General features: G+C 42.1%; 2 protein-coding genes across 2 annotated transcripts in view; both read left to right on the top strand.

The window, feature by feature from the left end:
- LOC137627189 (WW domain-containing oxidoreductase-like) overlaps positions 1-17,159 on the top strand; it is a 65,295-nt gene extending 48,136 nt beyond the window's left edge. Inside the window, exons 4-6 of the mRNA XM_068358266.1 lie at positions 8,284-8,514; positions 15,412-15,595; positions 17,020-17,159. Of these exons, the coding sequence (XP_068214367.1) occupies positions 8,284-8,514; positions 15,412-15,595; positions 17,020-17,119 (515 nt within the window). The 3' untranslated portion in view covers positions 17,120-17,159. The remainder of the gene's footprint in view (positions 1-8,283; positions 8,515-15,411; positions 15,596-17,019) is intronic.
- Positions 17,160-17,333: 174 nt separating this feature from the next.
- Positions 17,334-18,300, top strand: LOC137627403 (uncharacterized). The gene has a single exon (XM_068358492.1). The coding sequence runs from the start codon at positions 17,341-17,343 to the stop codon at positions 18,190-18,192; it is 852 nt and encodes a 283-aa protein (XP_068214593.1). The 5' UTR covers positions 17,334-17,340; the 3' UTR covers positions 18,193-18,300.
- The last annotated feature ends 1,799 nt before the right edge of the window (positions 18,301-20,099 follow it).

Raw genomic sequence — 20,099 nt, forward strand, 5'->3', positions numbered from 1 at the left:
GGGAAACCCAACATACTTTTGAGAAGTCTTCAGCCCTCTCTTGGTCTGCCATTCACAAATATTGCCGTCGGCAGTACAGCTGGCAGCAGGCCTTTTGTGGATGGATGGAAGCTAAAATCAGATGGATTCTTACCCCTTCCATTAGAACTCTCATTCTGGAAAGGAGACAGTAGGCACCCGATAGTCCTCCTACACTTCCAATTGTTGTGCTAAACCATAATAATAGGAAAATCTCCTTCCCTAATGCTTTCTCTCTCTCTATCAGTTAGTGCCGCCAGGTACTAACCTAACCTTGGTATTGCGCCGGCTGGACTACAGTATACAAAAAATACAGTAGTATATTTGTTTTATAACATACTCTGTGTTTCCTATCACAGTCTATTGTTGGGATCACAATATCATGTTGAGGTTGAGCAATCCCACAACACCCAGATGATTTCTTTGATCACCGTGACCCTAATAAATCACCAATCAATATTAATATACTACAGGTGGATAAAGTTAGTATAAACACTTACTAACCCTAACTCTAGTTTCTAGAGTTTCTTGCACCCTGTGTTCTGCCTAACAGGGAATCTAAATATTATCATTGACGGAGGTCTCAGCAATTGCCTGGGAGAGGAAACACAGATATGTGTCTTTCCTATTTCCTTTCCAGCTTACTATCCTAAGCTATTGTTTACAATAGTGATTACTATTGTTAATAAAATGTATGCCTTTATATCAATGATATAAAAATCTGTAAACTCATTGAAACCATTTCCTTTACAGGAGGAGCCGATGGTATAGTGTGCAGCCATATTCTGCAACCACAAAAGTAATGACTTTTGTGGGCACACGATGTGCAGGACTCATGCCCCTTGCTGTATCGTGTCCAGATCCGTAAAGTATTTGGACCTGAAGGGTTGCTCCACCTGCTCAACCCTGCTGACCAACAGCTTTGGAGAAGCCATCCCATTCACCGTGGAGACTAAGGACACAGCGAGAGAATCCCTTCGTAGGTGGGTAAGAGGGTTCCAAAAGAACTCTCCGGGACCATATCTACCTAATGAATCCCTAAGGTGCCTTTTGTTCCCTAAGGATCTAGCAAATGCAGTAGTGCCCCAAGAATAAGTCCAGCCTCCTTTCATACTGCTGAAGATCGATGCGGACATCCACAAGGCACTAGAAGGCATGGACATTCACCAAGAACGGATGTCAGTAGTGTCTACCGACACAGAACAGGACCTACTGCAAGAAGGCCTTGAAGAAGACGTGGATCAACCACGCACAGAGGAAGAAGGATCCATTTCGACGGTAACTGAGGACCCTCAGTTCACCGTGACGGCATACCAACCTATGCCATCAACCTCTTCAACCCCAACTTCTCAACCAACTACACAGGTCGACAAGAGTGAAGCAATCCTCACGTTGATCCAGCGGATGTTGGAAGCGTTCCAGTAGGAACAGGAGGCTATGAAGCAGTCCATCCAACAGAACAATAGACAGATACAGGAAAGGGACCGCCCTGGAACTTCCAGGGGCTCTGCTAAGCCCCTTAGAGTATCAGATCTCCCTCACTGCTCTGAAACCAACCCCTTGAGGTACGCGGAGCATATGCCCATGATGAATGGGAAGCTATTTGTCTCAGAGAAGTTGGGAGCCAAACTGTTTGAAGATCTTGAGTTCTGGCCCAGCTTTTCAGCTTACCCAGACTGTTATGTGAGACTGCGGGATGAACTTGCATCCCGTGAGGAAACGGTACCGAAGGAAGTCATTGTCTTCAAACATGACAAGGCACGAGCCATCCTTGTAAAGTCCTTGAAAGGAGCAGGCTTCACCAACTCCAAAGTTTCAGCACTGAGCAAGAGGCATCCCACCTTTATTGCTCCTTCCTCCATCTCTTTCCCTTTTTCGGAAAAAGCTCTAGACTTTGTCATGAAGGCAGTCGAAGAGGGCAAACCCTGCCCAACTCTAGAGGAATGCAAACGATTCTCTCTAGCAATACCTACCTGCGAGGAGAAGTGGAAAGACGTCCATCTGACCTTCTCCGTCTTGAAATTGGATCCAGAGATAGCAGGCCAGCAGTTCAATGAGAACCTTCCAAAGTTGCCAGACCATCTTCAGAGGAGATAACAGGAAACGAAAGAGAGATTTGCGGCCACCCTTTCTCATCAGAACTGCCTGGAAATGTGCGCAGGCCTACATAACGCTGAAGAAATGTACATTTTCCGGGGTAAGTCTCATATGGGTACCCTTGTGAAGGACTTAATGCTTTCATCAGGTCAAGGAGGACCTGCAGAGAGCAGGTGTTTGCCTCAGCAACAGTGAAACACGAACCCAGGAAGCTGATTTCATCGTGCATCTGGGGCAAGGACCTTTTCCCACAGGAAGTGGTCCAAGAAGTCATAGCCAGAGCAGCCACGGAGAATATGAATCTTATCCAAAAGTGGGGCATGACATCAAAGAGGAAATCTTCCTCAGTCGGAGGTCCCCAGCCTAAGAACAAAAAGGTAAGGAGACTATGTAAACCTGTGCAACTTCCGGCCGTGACCATGGCCACGGTGCCTCAACTGGTAGCACAGCCTCAAACCACCTTACAGATGGTCCCTCAACAGCTGGTAGCCCAATCGCCAGCATTTAACCCTAGCTTTGGGAGGCAATTGACCACCTTTCGTCCTTACAAAGGAAAAGGCCCAAGAAGAGGTTCCTCAGGAAACCCCTCACGGGGCAGAGGAGGATGTGGTCACGGAAACAGGTCCTCAGGATGCCCTAGGCAATAAGAGGTTCCAGGTAGGGGGCAGATTATACCACTTTCGGGATTGCTGGACCTTTGATCCCTGGGCCCACAGCCTAATCACGAATGGACTCGGGTTGAGATGGAACAGAACTCCACCCCGTTTTCCAGAATTCTTCCAACACTCCACCTCCTCGTTAGAAGAATATACCTCAGAACTCTTGAACAAGAAGGTAATAAGGAAAGCGAAGTCCATCAAATTCCAGGGAAGGCTGTTTTGTGTTCCCAAGAAAGACTCAGACAAACTCAGAGGCATTCTAGACTTGTCTCCTTTCAATAAGTTCATCGAGAACAAGTTCCGAATGCTTACTTTGCAACCCATAAGGACCCTTCTACCCAAAGGGGCGTACACAGTCTCAATAGACCTGGCAGATGCTTACTGGCATCTGCCTGTCAGCCACCCCCTCTCCTCCTACCTAGGATTCAAGCTAGAGAAGAAAACAATTGTCTTCAGAGCAAACCGCCGGTGTTCCATCGCGTGAACCGACGGTGTTCTATCGCGCGAACCAACGGTGTTCCATCGCGCGAGCGCCAGCTCGATTCCTGCAGTAAGCCATCGCTTACCTACGTGTCGTCGCTCGCCTGTGAACTGTCGGATTCCGACCGCCAGCTCTCGCCCTTCCAACCACGCCCACCCTCCTTCTGCACTCCCTCGCGCACTTTCGTCTGCTCTCCTGCGTGCCCGCTCACGGGCGCTTCCACGTTCGCCCACGCGCGAACCATTAATTTACCATCGCGCGAGCGCTAGGGCGATTGCGACCGCGATTCCCGTCGGGGTCTCGCAACACGGCCAGCCTGGCGAGTCTTCTGGAGCGCGTATTTCCAGAACACGGTCTCTACCCCGTAAACGCGAGCATGGCTCGTGCTAGAGCAGGAAGAATTTTCAGGGAGGTCTGTGCAACATTCTTCTTTCCAGAACCTGGGTTAGTCCTTTCTCTTCATTATTCCCTGGAAGGGTCTTGCCAGGGAGTTTTCCATTCGAGATTTCTCCGTCGGGCAAGGGGTGACTGGTTTAGCCCTTCCTCTTCACCTCTCGTGGAAGGGGCTTACCAGGCCTTTCCCTCCTCGGTTGCGACCCGAGGTTTTGTACTAGGAAGCCCCAGGAAGATCTTGGGTACTTTCCTCCTCTCGGGCTCAAGCACCTTTGCGTTCCGTGGCCAAGTTTCGAACTTGCGGGCAACCTTGATGTTGGAGCATCTAGACGCAGTGTCCGAGGGCTTCCTCTCGGGTGTCTCATCCGTGAATGTCGACAAGCTCAGACACTCTTCCATCCTTGGGAAGAGCTTGGTTAGAGCCCAAGGACAGAGAAATGGACTGTTGTTGGGCGTTTTCACTCCTTCCAGACCCTGCAGGCCTCTGACGCCTCTTCATTCAGCCTCGTCAGCCTAAGTTATCGGAACCGGCTACGGCAGCTAAGACAAGGTGTACAATAGCAGTCCCCTCCTGTCAGGGACAGGTAGCACGGGAGGCTCTTCCGGGGGGGCATAATCCTAGAGGGACCGGCAAAGTTCACAAACTCTAGGATTGGCAATCCCCCTTGCAGGTCTCACGCTGGGGGGATGCCTAAGGTTACTCGTCCGGATAACAGCCTCCCGATGCCGATTCCTGCACGATCTCCGTGATCAGCCAAGGATATCGCGCCTCGCTCTTACCATCTCTCCTTCACTGTCGGCGAATCCAGTGTCTCTGATCCTCTATGCCATGGGGTCGGCAAGAGGTTTGCCCGTTGGGCAGAAGGATCCATGCCTTAGGAGAAGGTCCTCCATAGGATCGTCGACGGCTTCCCCCCGGGCTTCTTCAGTCGATCCTTTCTTCTGGGAAAGCATCTGAGTCGGGAGTTCCGTTGTCGACCTCTCAACTCTGATCAAGTTTGTCGAACAAACTTCGTCCAGCGTGGAACAGCAGAGTCAATCAAACTGGTAACGAGGCTGCAGGACTCCTTATGCCCTGGATTGGAAGGACGGGTACTTCCAGGTTCCATTCCATCCATCTTCCAGGAAGCTCTTGGAATTTAGCCTAGACTACAGATGTTCCTGCTTAAGATGGTGTGTGGCGATCCCGCCGCAGCATCGCAGGTTTTTCCCCCAGAGAACTCTCCCTGCTTTCCTTATGGCCGCTCAGGAGCAGGCTTCTGCCTCCTTCGCTTTTTGGAGGTCTGGTCAACTCCGGTAGGCTCGGGTTCGACCTTCCTCAACACCGGGACAAGCTTCCGGGTCTTTACCAAGAGTCAGGGATCATGGTAATTTGCTAGGAGCCTTCTCTACATCTGCCTCAACATCTGGAGTATCTAGCCATGATATTGACTCCTTCTCTGAGCCTTCCCTTCAGTTGACTGTGGCAAGGCTGAGGAGAGTCGCAGTACCTGTTCTCAGTCAAGGAGAGCTTTCAGCCCTATCTTGGAACGTTCCCTGGGTCTCTTTTCCTCTTTGACCCGTCTAGTTCCGAACAGTTGCCTCAGGATAAGTTCCCTGTGAGGCGGCCCAAGTCCCGGTGGTATCCAAGCAACGATTAACCGGACTTTCTGGTCCCTATGGGACCAGTGGAACGTTTAGACCGGCAATGGGTGTTGACCTATGGAACCTCTTGCATGGGAGTGGATATTCTCGTCCTTTCCCCACATTTGATGCTGTTCTCGGACTCGCCATTTTAAGGGGGGGCATGTTCCGGTTCAGGCCTATGGTCAGGACTTGAAGGGTACCTCCCCATCATTCAGGCAGGCTTAGGGGCCGTAGTCTGGCCCCTCTACAGATCCTACAGACCCTGCCGAGTCGCTCTGTGCGTGATAACTTCATGGTACTGGCATATTCCAACCAGCAGGGAGGCGCATTTTCATACTTTCGCATCTTGCAGTAGAAATACTGAGATGATCCGAAGTCCTCTCAATACTACTATCGGCTCGCTCATTCCGGGCAGAGGAATGTTCTCTCCGACTATCTGAGCAGAGCCTCACAGATAGAGAGTACCTGGGGGTCTTTCGCCTATAGTAACCAGCAAGTCCAGGCCTGGGGGACCTGATCACGACAGCCTGGAACTTCAAGCTTCCGCTGTTCTTCCCCCCAGTCTCAGACCCCAAGACTCTTTAGCAAGATGCTTTCCGGTGACGGTGGGACAACATCAACGCCCGCGTCTTCCCACCATTGTTGTCTGTTGAGAATGGGTCTCAACAAGACCAGGTTGTCTGTCAACCTTTCGATGGCCCTGAGAGCTCCGCTGTGACTATACGCAGAACGGTTTCCGGACCCTCTGCTTCCTATGACGGAACTCCCGGGAGAGCTTCTTCCACGACACAGGCTACTCAAACAACCACACTATAACATCTTTCACGAGCCGTTGCATTGCTTCGGCTTCACGCCTGGAGACACTACGCCGCCTCCTCAAGAAGAAACAACCCGCTACAGTCGCGGAGCGGAGGTCGCGTCACCTGCGATAGTCATCCGCAGGGGTCTACCAGGCGAAGTGGAGAGTCTTCTGTGGTTGGTGTTGTGGGAGAGATACCTCTTCCCTTGAGGCCTCTTCTCCAGCAATAACGGAGATCTTGCTTTTCGGCGGGAGGAAACTCTTTTCCGCTCTCGGCAGTGAAGCCTATCGCTCAGCCTTTCCCTGGCCTTCAGGTTGAAAGGAATAGATTTTTTCCTTCCCGCTGGACCTTTCTTCGCTCATGCGAAGCTGCGAACATCCTGCCCCCAGTCGGAGTGAGTCCTCCTCCATGGAGCATGGTTCGGACTCTTTAGTCCCTTAAGAGATCTTCTCAAGAACCATTACGTCAGTCCTCTGATCGTATTCCGTCTTGGGAGACGGTGCTCCTGCTCACTCTGGCCTCGGCCAGGGTGTAAGCAATCTTCATGGTCTCGTACGACTCCGCCCTTTCAAGAGAATAGGGGAAGGCAACATTCAGGTTCGCTCCTGAGTTGTTTTCTAGACTCAGAATCTTGGAGTCCCGGTCCTCCGGTTCGACTTCTTCAAGATTTCGAGTCTCCGTTCTGTATCAGATGACCCAGACCTTCTCCTTCTTGCCAGTAAAGGAATCGAGGGGTTATCTTTGGGAACAGCTGCAATTTGTCCTCACGTGCAAGCCGGTTTGGGAGCACAGGGAGGACACGGGAGAGTTACCAGTATACCTCTTCAGCTCGGACTCAAGGGCATTCATCTCAACCTGAATCCAGACCCTCCCCCGTCACGCCGCCCTACAGCACGATGTCGGATACATCGCAACGTCCCTCGCCTTCGAGTAGAACTACTCTGTGACGCAGGTGCTACAAGCTGGAGTCTGGAAGCGTCTAATGACCTTCGCAGCCCGCTTCCTGCAGGACGTGACCCACAGGAGTATCGATACGTTTCTATCGCTCTGTGGTGGCTACACAACAGCTGGTCTAACCTCAGGCTCCTTTTTGACAGGTAGCAGAAGGTTGAGGGCATTGTTATCAGGTTTTAGTCTGCATGAACGAAAGAGGTATGTCTGGCCCTTACTTCTTTCTTCATCGTCCCCTCTACTGGGGAAGCAGCATCCTGGTCTCTGCATAGCTGACCTCAAACCTCTGCAGGTAAACCATTCTTCCTTGTGTTCCAAGTATTGAGTCAATACTGTCGCGTCCCCCATATCCTGACGAGGTGGTATTGGGAACGTCCTAACCCAGAGTTCCTTCTGGAACTCCAGGTCAACTGCCTAGGACGGGTCACACTTTCTTCCTTCACACACAAGCTTATGTAGGCCACACGTTGCCTTGCAAGGAACTTGTGAGGTGCAGGGACTCCTTTTCTCGAGTGCGACTCACTCGGATTCTGAGTCCACGGGTAAGCCAAAGCCAGTATGGCTGGGGTCTTTCCACCCTTCCTAAGGGGTTAGTCTCCCAATGTAAATAGCATGGTTTGTATTTCGGTTATGGAACAAATGACAAATTCGGAGATAATTTGTATTTTTCCTAACCATACAAACCTTAGCTATTTACACATATTTGCCCACCAGCCCTGTCCCCCAAGTCAAGTCCTACCTCTAAGTGAAGTGAGACATTTCACCGGTGTGTGAGGGAGGGAGGGGTAGCAAGCTACCCCTTCCCCTACCCCTGCTAACTAGCGTGGGGTAGGAAACCCTCGTTAAAATCTAATGGCTCGTCATTTCAGCTACGCCGAAAGTAATACACAATGTAAATAGCTAAGGTTTGTATGGTTAGGAAAAATACAAATTATCTCCGAATTTGTCATTTTTCGCTTCGCTCAAAATCCGTTGATTGGTCGGTCCATTGGGTTTCAGACAGTTCATGCATATTTTTGTATAATGAACTTAAATTTCTATGGTTTTTTAGTTCTTCATGATTATGTACAGTAAAGAAAACACTTACCATTTAGCTTGGAATTTTTTTTTTACTTATGATTACTGAAAACTCACCAAAATTGAATCAGTTTTCAGAGTCTAATTTTGATACCATTTTTAAAGCTAGTGAATGTAGATTTGAAAGAAAAATACTCCATATTTTTTTTTTATGAGTTTAAGTTCGTTTTTATCTTTTCAGGTGTATATATGCTGACATCTAAACTAGAACCACTTCTTAAAAATACTCCAGCCTCTCAAGTTGTATTTGTCTCTTCTGAAGCACATCGTTTAGTGACAGCTGAGGATGTGAAAAACTTTGATTGCACGAAGGAAGTGGAATTAAGAACATTTCATGACCATGTGAAACTATATGGTATCTCAAAACTGGCATTGCATATGTATGCTGATCATCTGTCTAAAGAGGCTGTTGGTAGGTTGGCGAAAATGTCAATTTTGTACCATAGTAAGTCCAATATATCCTTAGTAATCTATTGCTGTTGGTATGAAAAAACCTGCTGAATTACTAGATAATCAAAATTTGTTAGTTTAGGTAAGCCAAACACTAATAATCATGGCTTATGATGTCTGTAAGTGATTTGATTAATGTAAACCTACATTTATGGATGCAACTTAGTGAATTTACTCAGTTTAACATAATAGGCAAGCATACCATGTTCTTGCGTAATAGTATCGTGAATCATAATGTAGGGAAAATATACATGTTACTCATTAAGTATAAGATAGCCTATGACATAACGATAAATTTAACAGTTCATATTTAAGAAAAATGAAAAGGATGCCAAACTTTGACCAGTTAACTATGAATCTTCAAGAATTTTATACAATACACGTAGTACACATTTTCACAAGTACAGTAATCCTTCGCAGTTCAAGTTTCCCTGCCTCAGTGCATCACTGATTTTTCAAAAATATTCATCGAAAAATAAAAATGAAAGCCGTATTGTGGAAAATAGCTTTGTTTCATTGTGATGCATAAGAGAAACGGTTTCCCAGGATGCCAGACAAAGAGAGAAGTTCTTGGAGCCTGTGTACATACCCACGGCCACTCAGACAAGGCACGTGATTGGTTCCCACCATGAGATCGACGAATGAGAGCACGAGTGGATGTATCCCGTGAGCGAATTGGCTGCGCATCATATCCTCTCCCAGCTTCTTGTCCTGTATCTTGTCACTCTTGTTCACGCTGTCAACTGTGTCTCGCGTATCTTAGTTTTGTGTTCGAATTAACATTTAAGCCCTTACAATGGCTCCTAAGCACCGTGCCCTGCGAAAGATTCCTCTAGTGAGCCCAAGAGGAAGAGGAAGATGAAGATGATGACCATGACCATTAGTGAAAAGGTTAAGCTTTTTAGATATGTTAAAACGGCAGACGTTATGCTGCGGTGGCACGCTATTATGGAGTGAATGAATCAACTGTGCACTACATAAAAAAAGATGAAGCTAACATCCGCAAAACTGCTGCAATAAGCTTCAATACAGAAGTGAAACGTGTGGTAACTCCGCACAATAAGAGTATTGTGAAAATGGAAGCTGCATTAGCTTTGTGGATTGCTGATTGCAGGAAAAAAGAAACATGAGTTTGAACACTATTATGATCAAGACAAGGGCCAAATCTCTCTCGTGGCATTTTTAGATTTATTTCAGAAGCAGGTCTTCTGAAAGTTATTTAACCTTTATAATGACATATTTTTTTCTATAGTTTTAATTGAATATTCTTTTATTCTTTATTTATAATAAACGATATCAGCGTCAATAACCTTCGATGTCTGGATGCCAGAATACTTCAAATCAATCTATCAATCTCTATGATCAAACCTTGCCCGATGGTGATGACCAAGGAGATGCTGAAGATGTGCCTGACGAACCTTAAGCCAGTACTAGCTCTGCCATAAGTGATTCATCTCCTTAATGACGAGGCTTTACAGCCAGCAAAGGCTGGTTCGATAAATTTCAAAAGAGATACGGCCTCAAAAGCATGCCTTTGTATGTTGAGGCTGCCTCTGCCGACACCGATGCTGCTCGTTTTTACATGGAGGATGAGTTTCCTAAGCTCATCAGTCATGGCAGCTACCTCCCTAAGCAAGTTTTTAACATGGAGAGACAGGCCTCTTTTGGAAGAGGACCCCTTCTCGTACATTCCTCTTCAATGATGAAATGAAGAGGCCAGGCTTCAAGGTCCACAAGGACCGTGTCCTTCTCATCGTGTGTGGCAATACTACAGGCCTTATGCTTAAGCCAGGCCTTATTCATAAGGCCAAATATCCACGGGCCTTACACATTAAAAATAAGGCTCTGCTCCCCGTGTATTGGATGTATAACTCTAAGGCCTGGATAACGAAAGCCCTGACTCTCGAATGGTTCCTCCATTATTTCATTCCTGAGGTGAAACTGTACAGTACGGTTCCGAATTATGCGATTCCCCATTTATGTGGTCGCTATTTTTCAAAAATAAATTATCTGTATCTACGGAGCTGTTCAAAGTCTGCGAGTCAAGCACTACAAAATGTATCAAATCTGTTGTGTTTTTAAGTATATAGGTTGCTCTAAATAGGGTGCTTGATATAATAAATGTTACAAAATGATATTTACCTTACATCATAATAACATAATTTCCTAATAAATAGCCTATTTAAGGATAAAATTCTCCATCAACAATGAAATCAACTTTAACTATGCAGGTCCAGCTGACAAAATGTAAACAGAACTGTAGTTACGTTCTCGGCAATCTTTATCTTTCTCAAACTTTTCGATAATTTTAATGGTAGTGGTAATTATGACGGTATATTAAAGTATTATTTCTGTTTAGTACAGTATACATAAAAGCTTTATTTTTCCCTGTGGGTGTTCAAGGTTTTCACACGTAGGCTGGGTTCGTTTATCAGCAGTGAATAGCCTAAACTTCGGTAACGAGTCAGCAATATTTTGTCATATTTTAAATAGTATATATAGTTTTACTTTACAAAGATTTGTTTTGTATAGTACACGGTATAATTATCAAAACTTCTCTCTGAGAGAGAGAGAGAGAGAGAGAGAGAGAGAGAGAGAGAGAGAGAGAAACCTCAAATCTCTCTCTCTCTCTCTCTCTCTCTCTCTCTCTCTCTCTCTCTCTCTCTCTGTAAGAAATAAAATCCTAGTTCACATATGGCAACATGAGTTTAATAATGAAATTAACATGACTATTCTTAGTTGTGGCGATCAATCCTTCGCTTCAGGTAGTACAAGAAACAAAAACACGGCATTCGATTGCAACAGCTGATATTCTCTCTCTCTCTCTCTCTCTCTCTCTCTCTCTCTCTCGTGTTATGCAATACTTACATATAGATGAAGAAACCAAAATAGGTTTTCTTAATAAGTGTCAATTAGATACGAAACGAAAAAGTTTACGTTGTATACATCCAGTTCAGTCGTAGCTTAGAATAATGGCATCAGATTTCGTCAGCAATCCACTATTTTTTTTAGGATACACCATTTTATTCCAGAAAATTGTTATTCTTTAAATAGTTAATTGCGCTATAATAAAACATGTAATTTTGTTTTTAAATTTCGGGTGTGTTTTAAAAATCGAGTATTGCTGACTTCTTTATGTTTTACTTTTGGCTGTGATCAGATCAGCTGATGTTTAGCTGCCGCTCTCAAGAATATGCACATACGAATACAGTAAGAAAGTATTGTTTATACCATTTAACTTATTCAAACCATCTATACAGTTAATATTACATAAGCACCAATGTGTTATAACCTATTATATTTATTGTTTAGTACATTTAAAACCATTATTATCTCTCTCTCTCTCTCTCTCTCTCTCTCTCTCTCGGATACCTTTCACTACCCCTCATTTCTTACCTCTCTCTCTCTCTCTCTCTCTCTCTCTCTCTCTCTCTCCAACAAAGGAAATCTTTATTGTTTCACAAAGTTTCAGTTATATTAAAAATCAATCATGATTCAATTTTCCTTGCCTTCTCCAATCTCGTACCATCTCTGTCACATCGAACGTCTTAGCGGTAACCTAATTGTTCGATGACTTTAAAAAGCGCCCTAGGACATTCTTCTTCTTTTACCTTTTTCCAGATGGTTCCATAATTGAGGTGGGTACAAGTTGACTTATAACTGATAACTGGAAAGGACAATTATCTTTTGTTACCGTTTAGAATCATCGTAAATTATCATTCTGTCAGCGACAGTTTGCTATTCTTGATTAAATGAAGGAAAAAAAAAAAAAAAAAAGGTTTTCCAGCTTTGCTACGAATTTAGGAATTTTTAGGCTCAAGCCATGTCATCCTGATGGAAGGTTCCTAATAGTAGCTTCCTATGGGATATATGTACTACAGTGATATTCCCAGAGAATTTACCTTTAGGTCTCCAGAATTCTAACTCCTGGCACGAATATCCTTAAAATTTCTCAAGGATATCGCATAATATCTATCAGGGGACGGATTCTTGACACGCCACATAGCAATCTTCACCCGGAATAGCATTTACGCTTTGAGGGGGAAAGTGGCAAAATTAGAAGGGGAGCCATATCAAGGTTACCCTACTTCCCATACTACTATTGAGTATCAAGATGGCGGACATTCCTTGTAGCGTTGAGCATGGTGCTACAGATACAGTAGTTTCGGGAGGGATTCTGCGAAGACCTATTCTATAGAAAAGGAGGGTGGGTCCACCAGGACGACATGGCTATCTCACCCAAAAATAGATTTTTCGCTTTGCTCAAAATCAGTTTTTTGGGCTCAAGCCATGTCGTCCTGAAGGAAGCTTACCAGAGCATTACTGTCTCTGTGGATTTTCATTAGTGCCTTAACCTTGGGACAATATTTCTATGGTCATCTGGACCATTTGAGACAAATGACGTTACCGTTATCCGTCATTATCACTAATCATAAACAATGTTAGTGCTTCCTGCCCCCTATAGGGAAGAGTCATTCTAGACGGTAGATAAGGGGCCTCAAGGTTAGCATATATTCTATGAACATACATAAGTATTCACTGGGTATACGAATGGTCTCACGGTTTGTATATATTATCGGAACAATATCATTGTCCATTATATCCATTGTTTGTAAGCATACGTACAATGATATGAGGTTTACTTACATGAGTAAGTCAAAGAACTCTGGCATCTTAAATATGCAAATTGCCGGGCGAATTAGGACGCGATTACATTCTAATAGACATTTATTTCTAATAAATGACTAAATGAAATAAGGGATGGAGGATTTGTTGACATAACGGAGAAAGACATCAACAGCCTTATCAATGCTTACTTGGACCCACTGACAGATGAAGACTTCCTTGAGATGATGAAGTCTGCAAGTGAAGACTAAAGCGAAAAAGAGCAAGATGAAGAAATTAAAGAGAGTGGCCTTACCCTGGAGAACCTGTCGCAATTTTGCAACATGGCAAGGGCAATGCAATGATTTGTACAAGACATTGACGGTAATATGTTTCTAGCTGTCGAGTTTAGCTACCATGTTGACGGGGTTATATCCTTGTACAAGGGCATCTTGCAACAAAAGAAAAAAATGACAGCATCTACCCATCACCATGTTCTTCTCCAAGATTAAAACCCCAGTTATACCATCAGTGCCTCCACCAGCCTCTTCTCTTTCAGAAACAAATGAAGATTCAGCGCCGATGATATGAGAGAGAGAGAGAGAGAGAGAGAGAGAGAGAGAGAGAGCACCTCTGTGCAAATGATTTTACATTTTCCACTGTTGAAAGGCATTTGCCATTTTCTGGGCCATTGCATGGTCTCTCTCAACCTATGTCACATTCAAGAGAGTAGAGAGACCTATCTTTGTCTTTTGTTCTCAAATTTGTGGCTAAAGCCCAGAATCCGGTTGATAAATGTCTCAGATTTGACTCTTTCACACTCTTGTCTCACAAAGAGATAACTGAGGTCCAGGATGACATATTACTATGTCCTGTAAGAGCAGTGCGTATATATTTGAAAAGAACACAGTATCCTAGGCCTAGAATCTCCGATTTTGTTTGTGAGCACTGGCTGCTCCAAAAAGTAAGTATCCAGAAACACTATTTCTTTCTGGTTGAGAGAAACCATCAAGATAGCCTATAAATACTCAGGGGAAGCATCTCCAAGGGCCTTACCTCGAGCACATGATATACGTTGGCTTGCCACAATCCTAGCATTCTGCAAAAACCATTGTGTAGCACAAGTTCTCAAAGCTGGTGTTTGAAAGAGACAAACCAATTTTACTAAACATTATCTTAGAGATTGCACAAACAGGTCCTCAGACACTGTTTTTTATGGGCCCTATTGTTGCAGCACAACAAATAATATACTGTAACTATAAAGTCTTATGGGGCATGCAACTGCTGTTATTTCATCATCATTATTATCATCATCTCCCCCTATGCCTGTTGATGCAAAGGGCCTCGGTTATATTTCGCCAGTTGTCTCTATCACAGGCATCATTTATTCTATGCATTATAAGGGTATTTAATGGGCACTAAGGCAGATGGTAATCTTTGTTGGATTTGAAGCCTTCGCTTGAAATTCACCCCAATGCAAGTAAGAATGCCTTGAAGTTGAGTACTAGATGATATATTTAAATTTGGATATTATGCAAGACTTGATATTCATATCACCTCATCCCTGGCAAAGTATTTTATTCTCTGTAATTAAATATAAGGCCTCGGCTCTGTATGAGCCTGCTACACTGTTCACAAATAATTTACTTTGATCTCTTTCTATTACATATAGTAATTGTATCTCTGAGAGAGGAAGGGCAGTCCCCTAACTTCACGGAGACTTCCTCCCACGGAAGGAAGACTCCCATATGAATGACTCAGAAGTTTGTATTTTTCCTAGCTATACAAACCCGAGACATTTATCAAAGGTTCTACCTCAACTGCTCCACAAGTCTTTGTGAGGAAGTGCTTTGAACAGGTGTTATACATGCCCAGCAGTTGTTTAGCAACGAAGCATTTGATTGTCTGGTCATAGAAAATGATTCTTGGAGTAACCCATTTAAATGACTCTGGTTTGTATAGCTAGGAAAAATTCAAATTATTTGAAAAAATTGTAGTATCATGGTAAAGCCCTCAGGCTGCTCATATGGGAGGGAATCTGGCATTGGAAAAGTTTTAGAATGTGTCTTAAAAAGAGTATTTGTTCCAAGAGCTATCCTGCTAAATGAGGAATGCTAAAGCTACTTTCCTTCGTCCTTTTTTCTTTTAATAGTAGTTTTAATTTGTAGCTTTCAAGGTTTATTTTAGAATAAATTTTCTTGCAATAAAGAAACTTTACAAAGCTTTGTGTAATATTGGGATCATAATTTCACAGGAGTATCTGTTCTGCTTGTTAACCCTGGCAATGTGTGGTCCAACATTTATCAGAACTGTTGGCTCTCCTGGAGAGATCTGGTGACTCGTACCAAGTGTGCCGTGTATATGCGAGATCCTAAAGAAGGTGCCCAGTCAACTATACATGCTGTTAATTCTCCAAGAGGTACCAGATACTATATAACGTAAGTAATTGAGACTTGTTCATATAACTCTGGGAAAATTAGTTTTTAATGATTGATAAACCAGTATTTAAAGTAGTTTAGATACTTAGCAGCAATTTTAATGTATTTTATTTATTTAGTTCATCATATTCCTAGTATTTATTTGTGTGAAAATATTTGTGTTTGGATGATTTAGTCTGCAAGTCAAGTGTAGGTATAAATATCCTTTAGCTTTTAAGGCCTAGTAGCCCTGTTCCTCAACCATGAGCTACTCCTCTCTTTTGTAATGAAATTTTGCAAATTTGTTCATTATGCATTGTTTCGCTATTCATTTGTTCACAGGAAACACATTTGCCTCATAAGCTAAACTCTTCTTCATTGCAATATAAGTTCTGAACCTAGAAATCTTCAAGATGTCAAGGCATCAATACTTTAGTGAGAAGGCAAAGTGCTGAACCTTCATAAACAAAAAAAAAAAAAGTTTGTGATGAACATTGACAGGATTAAAGGACTAGCACAATTAGAAGTAGATTGTTTGCATAGGCTAGTAATTACCCATAAAATTTTGTATTGTGTATGATAAATCTTTGCAATGTGCACTGTACATGATATAATAAAATTCTTGGAACATATAGCCTAGGGGACATTTGGAATTAAATTTCATTCATACATACCTAAATGTATGCAGAAATAAGATAGATTACTGAGTGTCTAAGAGCATCTGATTTTTTTTCTTTTTCTCACAAGAAGAAACATTTAAAGAGAATAAAAAAAAGATTTTAATCAAATTGGAGCTCCTGAAGGAATTATTTTCATTATTATCATTGATTAATATGAGCTCACATTATGAAACAAGTTGTAAATGCTATTAAATTCCATAGTTAAAGAAGAGAATGCCTGTTTAAATAGAAACAGATATACCAGAGATAAAGCGTAATGTACTGTACAGACAACAATAAACTAATAAAATGTTAAATGAGCGTAAGTTATATGATACTGAAAATTCTCTAAATGCACTTAAAAAGTTGGAAGGGCAGTGGTGCATGACATTGTCAAGTATTATTGTAGAATCTTTCATCATCAAAGTTCAGAACCCACCAAGGTAACTAGTTCAAATCTTTTCAATATGTAGCTATATTGATTAGAATATCTACAGCTGTAAGTAGTGAGACATACATCAAGAGAATATTTTTTCTGGAAAATGAAGAGCTGCTTATTTCTTGAGGTGCAGATGCCAAATGTCTAAAAATGTTTTATGGTAATGAAGAAGGTTATTCATCAAAATAAAAGAGCTTGTACATAAAGTATGTAGCTGGGCAAGATATAAATATGGATGTGGTTAATGTACTTTGGATTGTACACTAGTTGGCTTATAACATAGCTGTAAGGTATTTCTTAATTCCATATATAAGATAAGGTCTTGATTTTTATGACTCCTTTTACAGTGACACACTCAGCAAGGATACTTTGGAGGAGTATGATTCTGGCCTCCTGATTAAAAAGTCATCACAGTTACTTCGTCCTAAATCTGTATCCATGTCCTAACATGTTGGCTTAGATAAAAGATTTTGTTTAAATTTTCATTGATCTAAGGTGAATTCTGTGAAGTGAAATTTAGGAGAGAATTTCTTTTTAAGGTTCTTATACTTTTGCATTTTGTGAGTAGCTTGATCAGCGTGTGTAGCCTTGCTAACTAAACTAGTAGATTAATTCCATGAAATCAAAAGCTTGTTTCTACTAGCGAATGGTCCCATATATAAAAAAAAATGAAGAAAATTACAGTTTCTGGTTTATTTGAATTAAGTGTTGAAGGGCTTTCTCCATATGTGGGAAATGGTCGACCTCAAGAAACAAGCAAGATTTGTGTGACTGTTATGGACATGAACTGTACCCCTGAAGTGGGTAGCTTAGATTCTCAATATTTATCAGCAAAGGATAAAGAGTATATTCTTGGGGAAGCTACCTCATTAATTGATAGAGCCATAGAAAAAGCACTCTATGTAATGGTTCATGATGAAGTTGCATGTATTGTTATTAATTTACCTGGAAAATATTTCTGTGACTATGTGAATGAAGTAGCACTTGAATTAAAAGTGCACTTAGAAGTAAAGGAGGCTGCAAAGTCAGTGTTCCACCTAAGTTCTACTGAAATATTAGGACTGGCTGTCAAGTATAAGAGCCTTGGAGTAGATTTATATAGAGAAGGGACTTCAGCTAATCATCTATCTGCACACTTGTTTTTCTGTCAAGCTGTTAAATGGCTAGCAATGATTGAACCGTGTGATGTAGATGATATTTTGGAAGATATTAAAGCAATTAAAATGCAGTGTTATAACAATTTAGCTTTGTATCACTTGAGTAAAAAGCACTATTCCCTTGCTGTAACAGCAACCACAAAGGTTTTGGAAGTCGAGAATACAAATGTTAAAGCTCGTTATAGACGTGCAGTAGCAAATACAGAATTACAAAATTATGAAGAAGCTGAAAATGATCTTAAACTAGCTTTAACCATGGATCCAAATAATGTTCCAATAAAGAAACAGCAAGAAGAACTGAAGAAACGTCAGAAAGTGGTTACTGATAAGTATGCTGTTGCTATGAAGAAGTTCTTCAGTTGAAGTTTAGTTGGTGTAAGTGCATTAGTTATAGTAAACTTGTTTTATATAGTATCTAATATAAAGTGATATCAATGCCCTCCTGTACAACATTCGTTTTGCTTAATAAATTGCAGTTTTTGTCATGTTTTCTTAATCCAAATATTATATATTTTAAAACAATTGTAAATTAATGCACTTCATAGAATTATGCCCTCCTGAAGATTCGAGAGATTTAGATTTCTGATTTATCATGATTCTTTAGGGACCATTAGATACGGTTCTTGTACCCTCTTTCCCTCAAAACTAGCTAATTAGGTGTTATGTTTGATATCTAATAAGAATGTGTCCTTAGGCTAGGCTTTAGATCTTCTAGCATTGGTGGGGGAATGACACAGGCTTCTGCTTGTTAAGCATCTTGATATTTGGCAAAGGATTTAAACCACTTCTCTAAGAACAATGCCAATAAGTCCCATGATCCAAAACAATTTAATTGATAAACAAATATCTTAAGACAAGATGTGTAAATTGCTGCAAAAAGCTGAAATTTCCTCTAATGAATTTCAATATACATTCTAATTTTGTATTTGTAACTAATGTGAATACTACCTTTAACTCTCCTCCACTTGACCTAGTATCCATAAGAGAAAGTGAGAGTTAAGCTAATTGAGTAGACAGATTTCTCTCCCCTTACCATACCTTGGCCATCTTTTTAATAGACTGAAATGTAGATAGAAATAGGAATGAATGGCGAGCGATTGTGACGCAGTTCTGGTAGGCCCTGCTGCTTCCTCCTATGCCTTAGATGACTGCGGAGGTAGCAGCAGTAGGGGATTCAGCATTATGAAGCTTCATCTGAGGTGGATAATGTGGGAGGGTGGGCTGTGGCACCCTAGCAGTACCAGCTGAACTCGGTTGAGTCCCTTGTTAGGCTGGAAGGAAAGTAGAGAGTAGAGGTCCCCTTTTTTGTTTGTTTCAATATGTTGATGTCAGCTACCCCCCAAAATTGGGGGAAATGCCTTGGTAGATGTATGTATGTATGTAAAATGTAGATAGCAATTATAATTTTTTTTTTTTTGAAAATTTATAACTTCTAATTGCAGATTAATAATTGAAGATTTAAAATAACGCTGTCTTTTAATACTTTTAAGATAATTGTAATGGTGAATTAATGATTTTAGAGTAATGTTCTAGTTGTTCCAACACTAATGCTAAACCTTGTCCTTTGATAGGATTTTGCTTTCAGGTAAGCTGAATACTGCTGTTAAAATGTCAATGAGATAGCAACAGTTGCTTCTGGATTACAGGAAAACCCTGCTCACCTGACAAGTCATTGAATCATCACTTTATTTTCAGTTGCTGGATAATACAGACATATTTCTGGTGCCCTCAACTGGTTGTTTCAATCTTATGCATTTTCTTTTAAACGATTATGTTAGCAGATAATTTTTTGCAAGGGATATTTGGAAGGAAGAACATATGTCTAGTGGTTTCCCAAAAATTGTAGCTGTGGCAGTTTTCTGTGCAAACCTCTCGATATCCCCATTCTTGATCCTGTTAGACAGCATTCATGTTTTCAGTTTATTCCCTTGCTTTCTGGTGATCCTTGAAGTGTGTTGCCATGGCATGGCTGAAGAACATTGGGGGTCTCAATTTGGGTTTATTAACTCAAGAATTGACACTTAGTGTTAAGTCTTGAGAATGTATCTTTACAATTAGGCACTTGAACTTCTCTTATCACCTCCCTCAGTCCTGCTCTGGCTCTCATGGGTTGCTGGTATGAGTGCTCTGGAGCAGAACAGATCCGGAGTAAAATAGTACTTGCCTAGCTTAGTGTCACATAAAAATGGTGAGGCAACGACGTAGCACCGACTAGGCTGGGAAAGGGTAATCAAGGTTGCAGCTAATTGCCCCTTCTTATGTGAAGGGAG

Source organism: Palaemon carinicauda, chromosome 35 (assembly GCF_036898095.1).
Source record: "Palaemon carinicauda isolate YSFRI2023 chromosome 35, ASM3689809v2, whole genome shotgun sequence".
Lineage (NCBI taxonomy): Eukaryota > Metazoa > Arthropoda > Malacostraca > Decapoda > Palaemonidae > Palaemon > Palaemon carinicauda.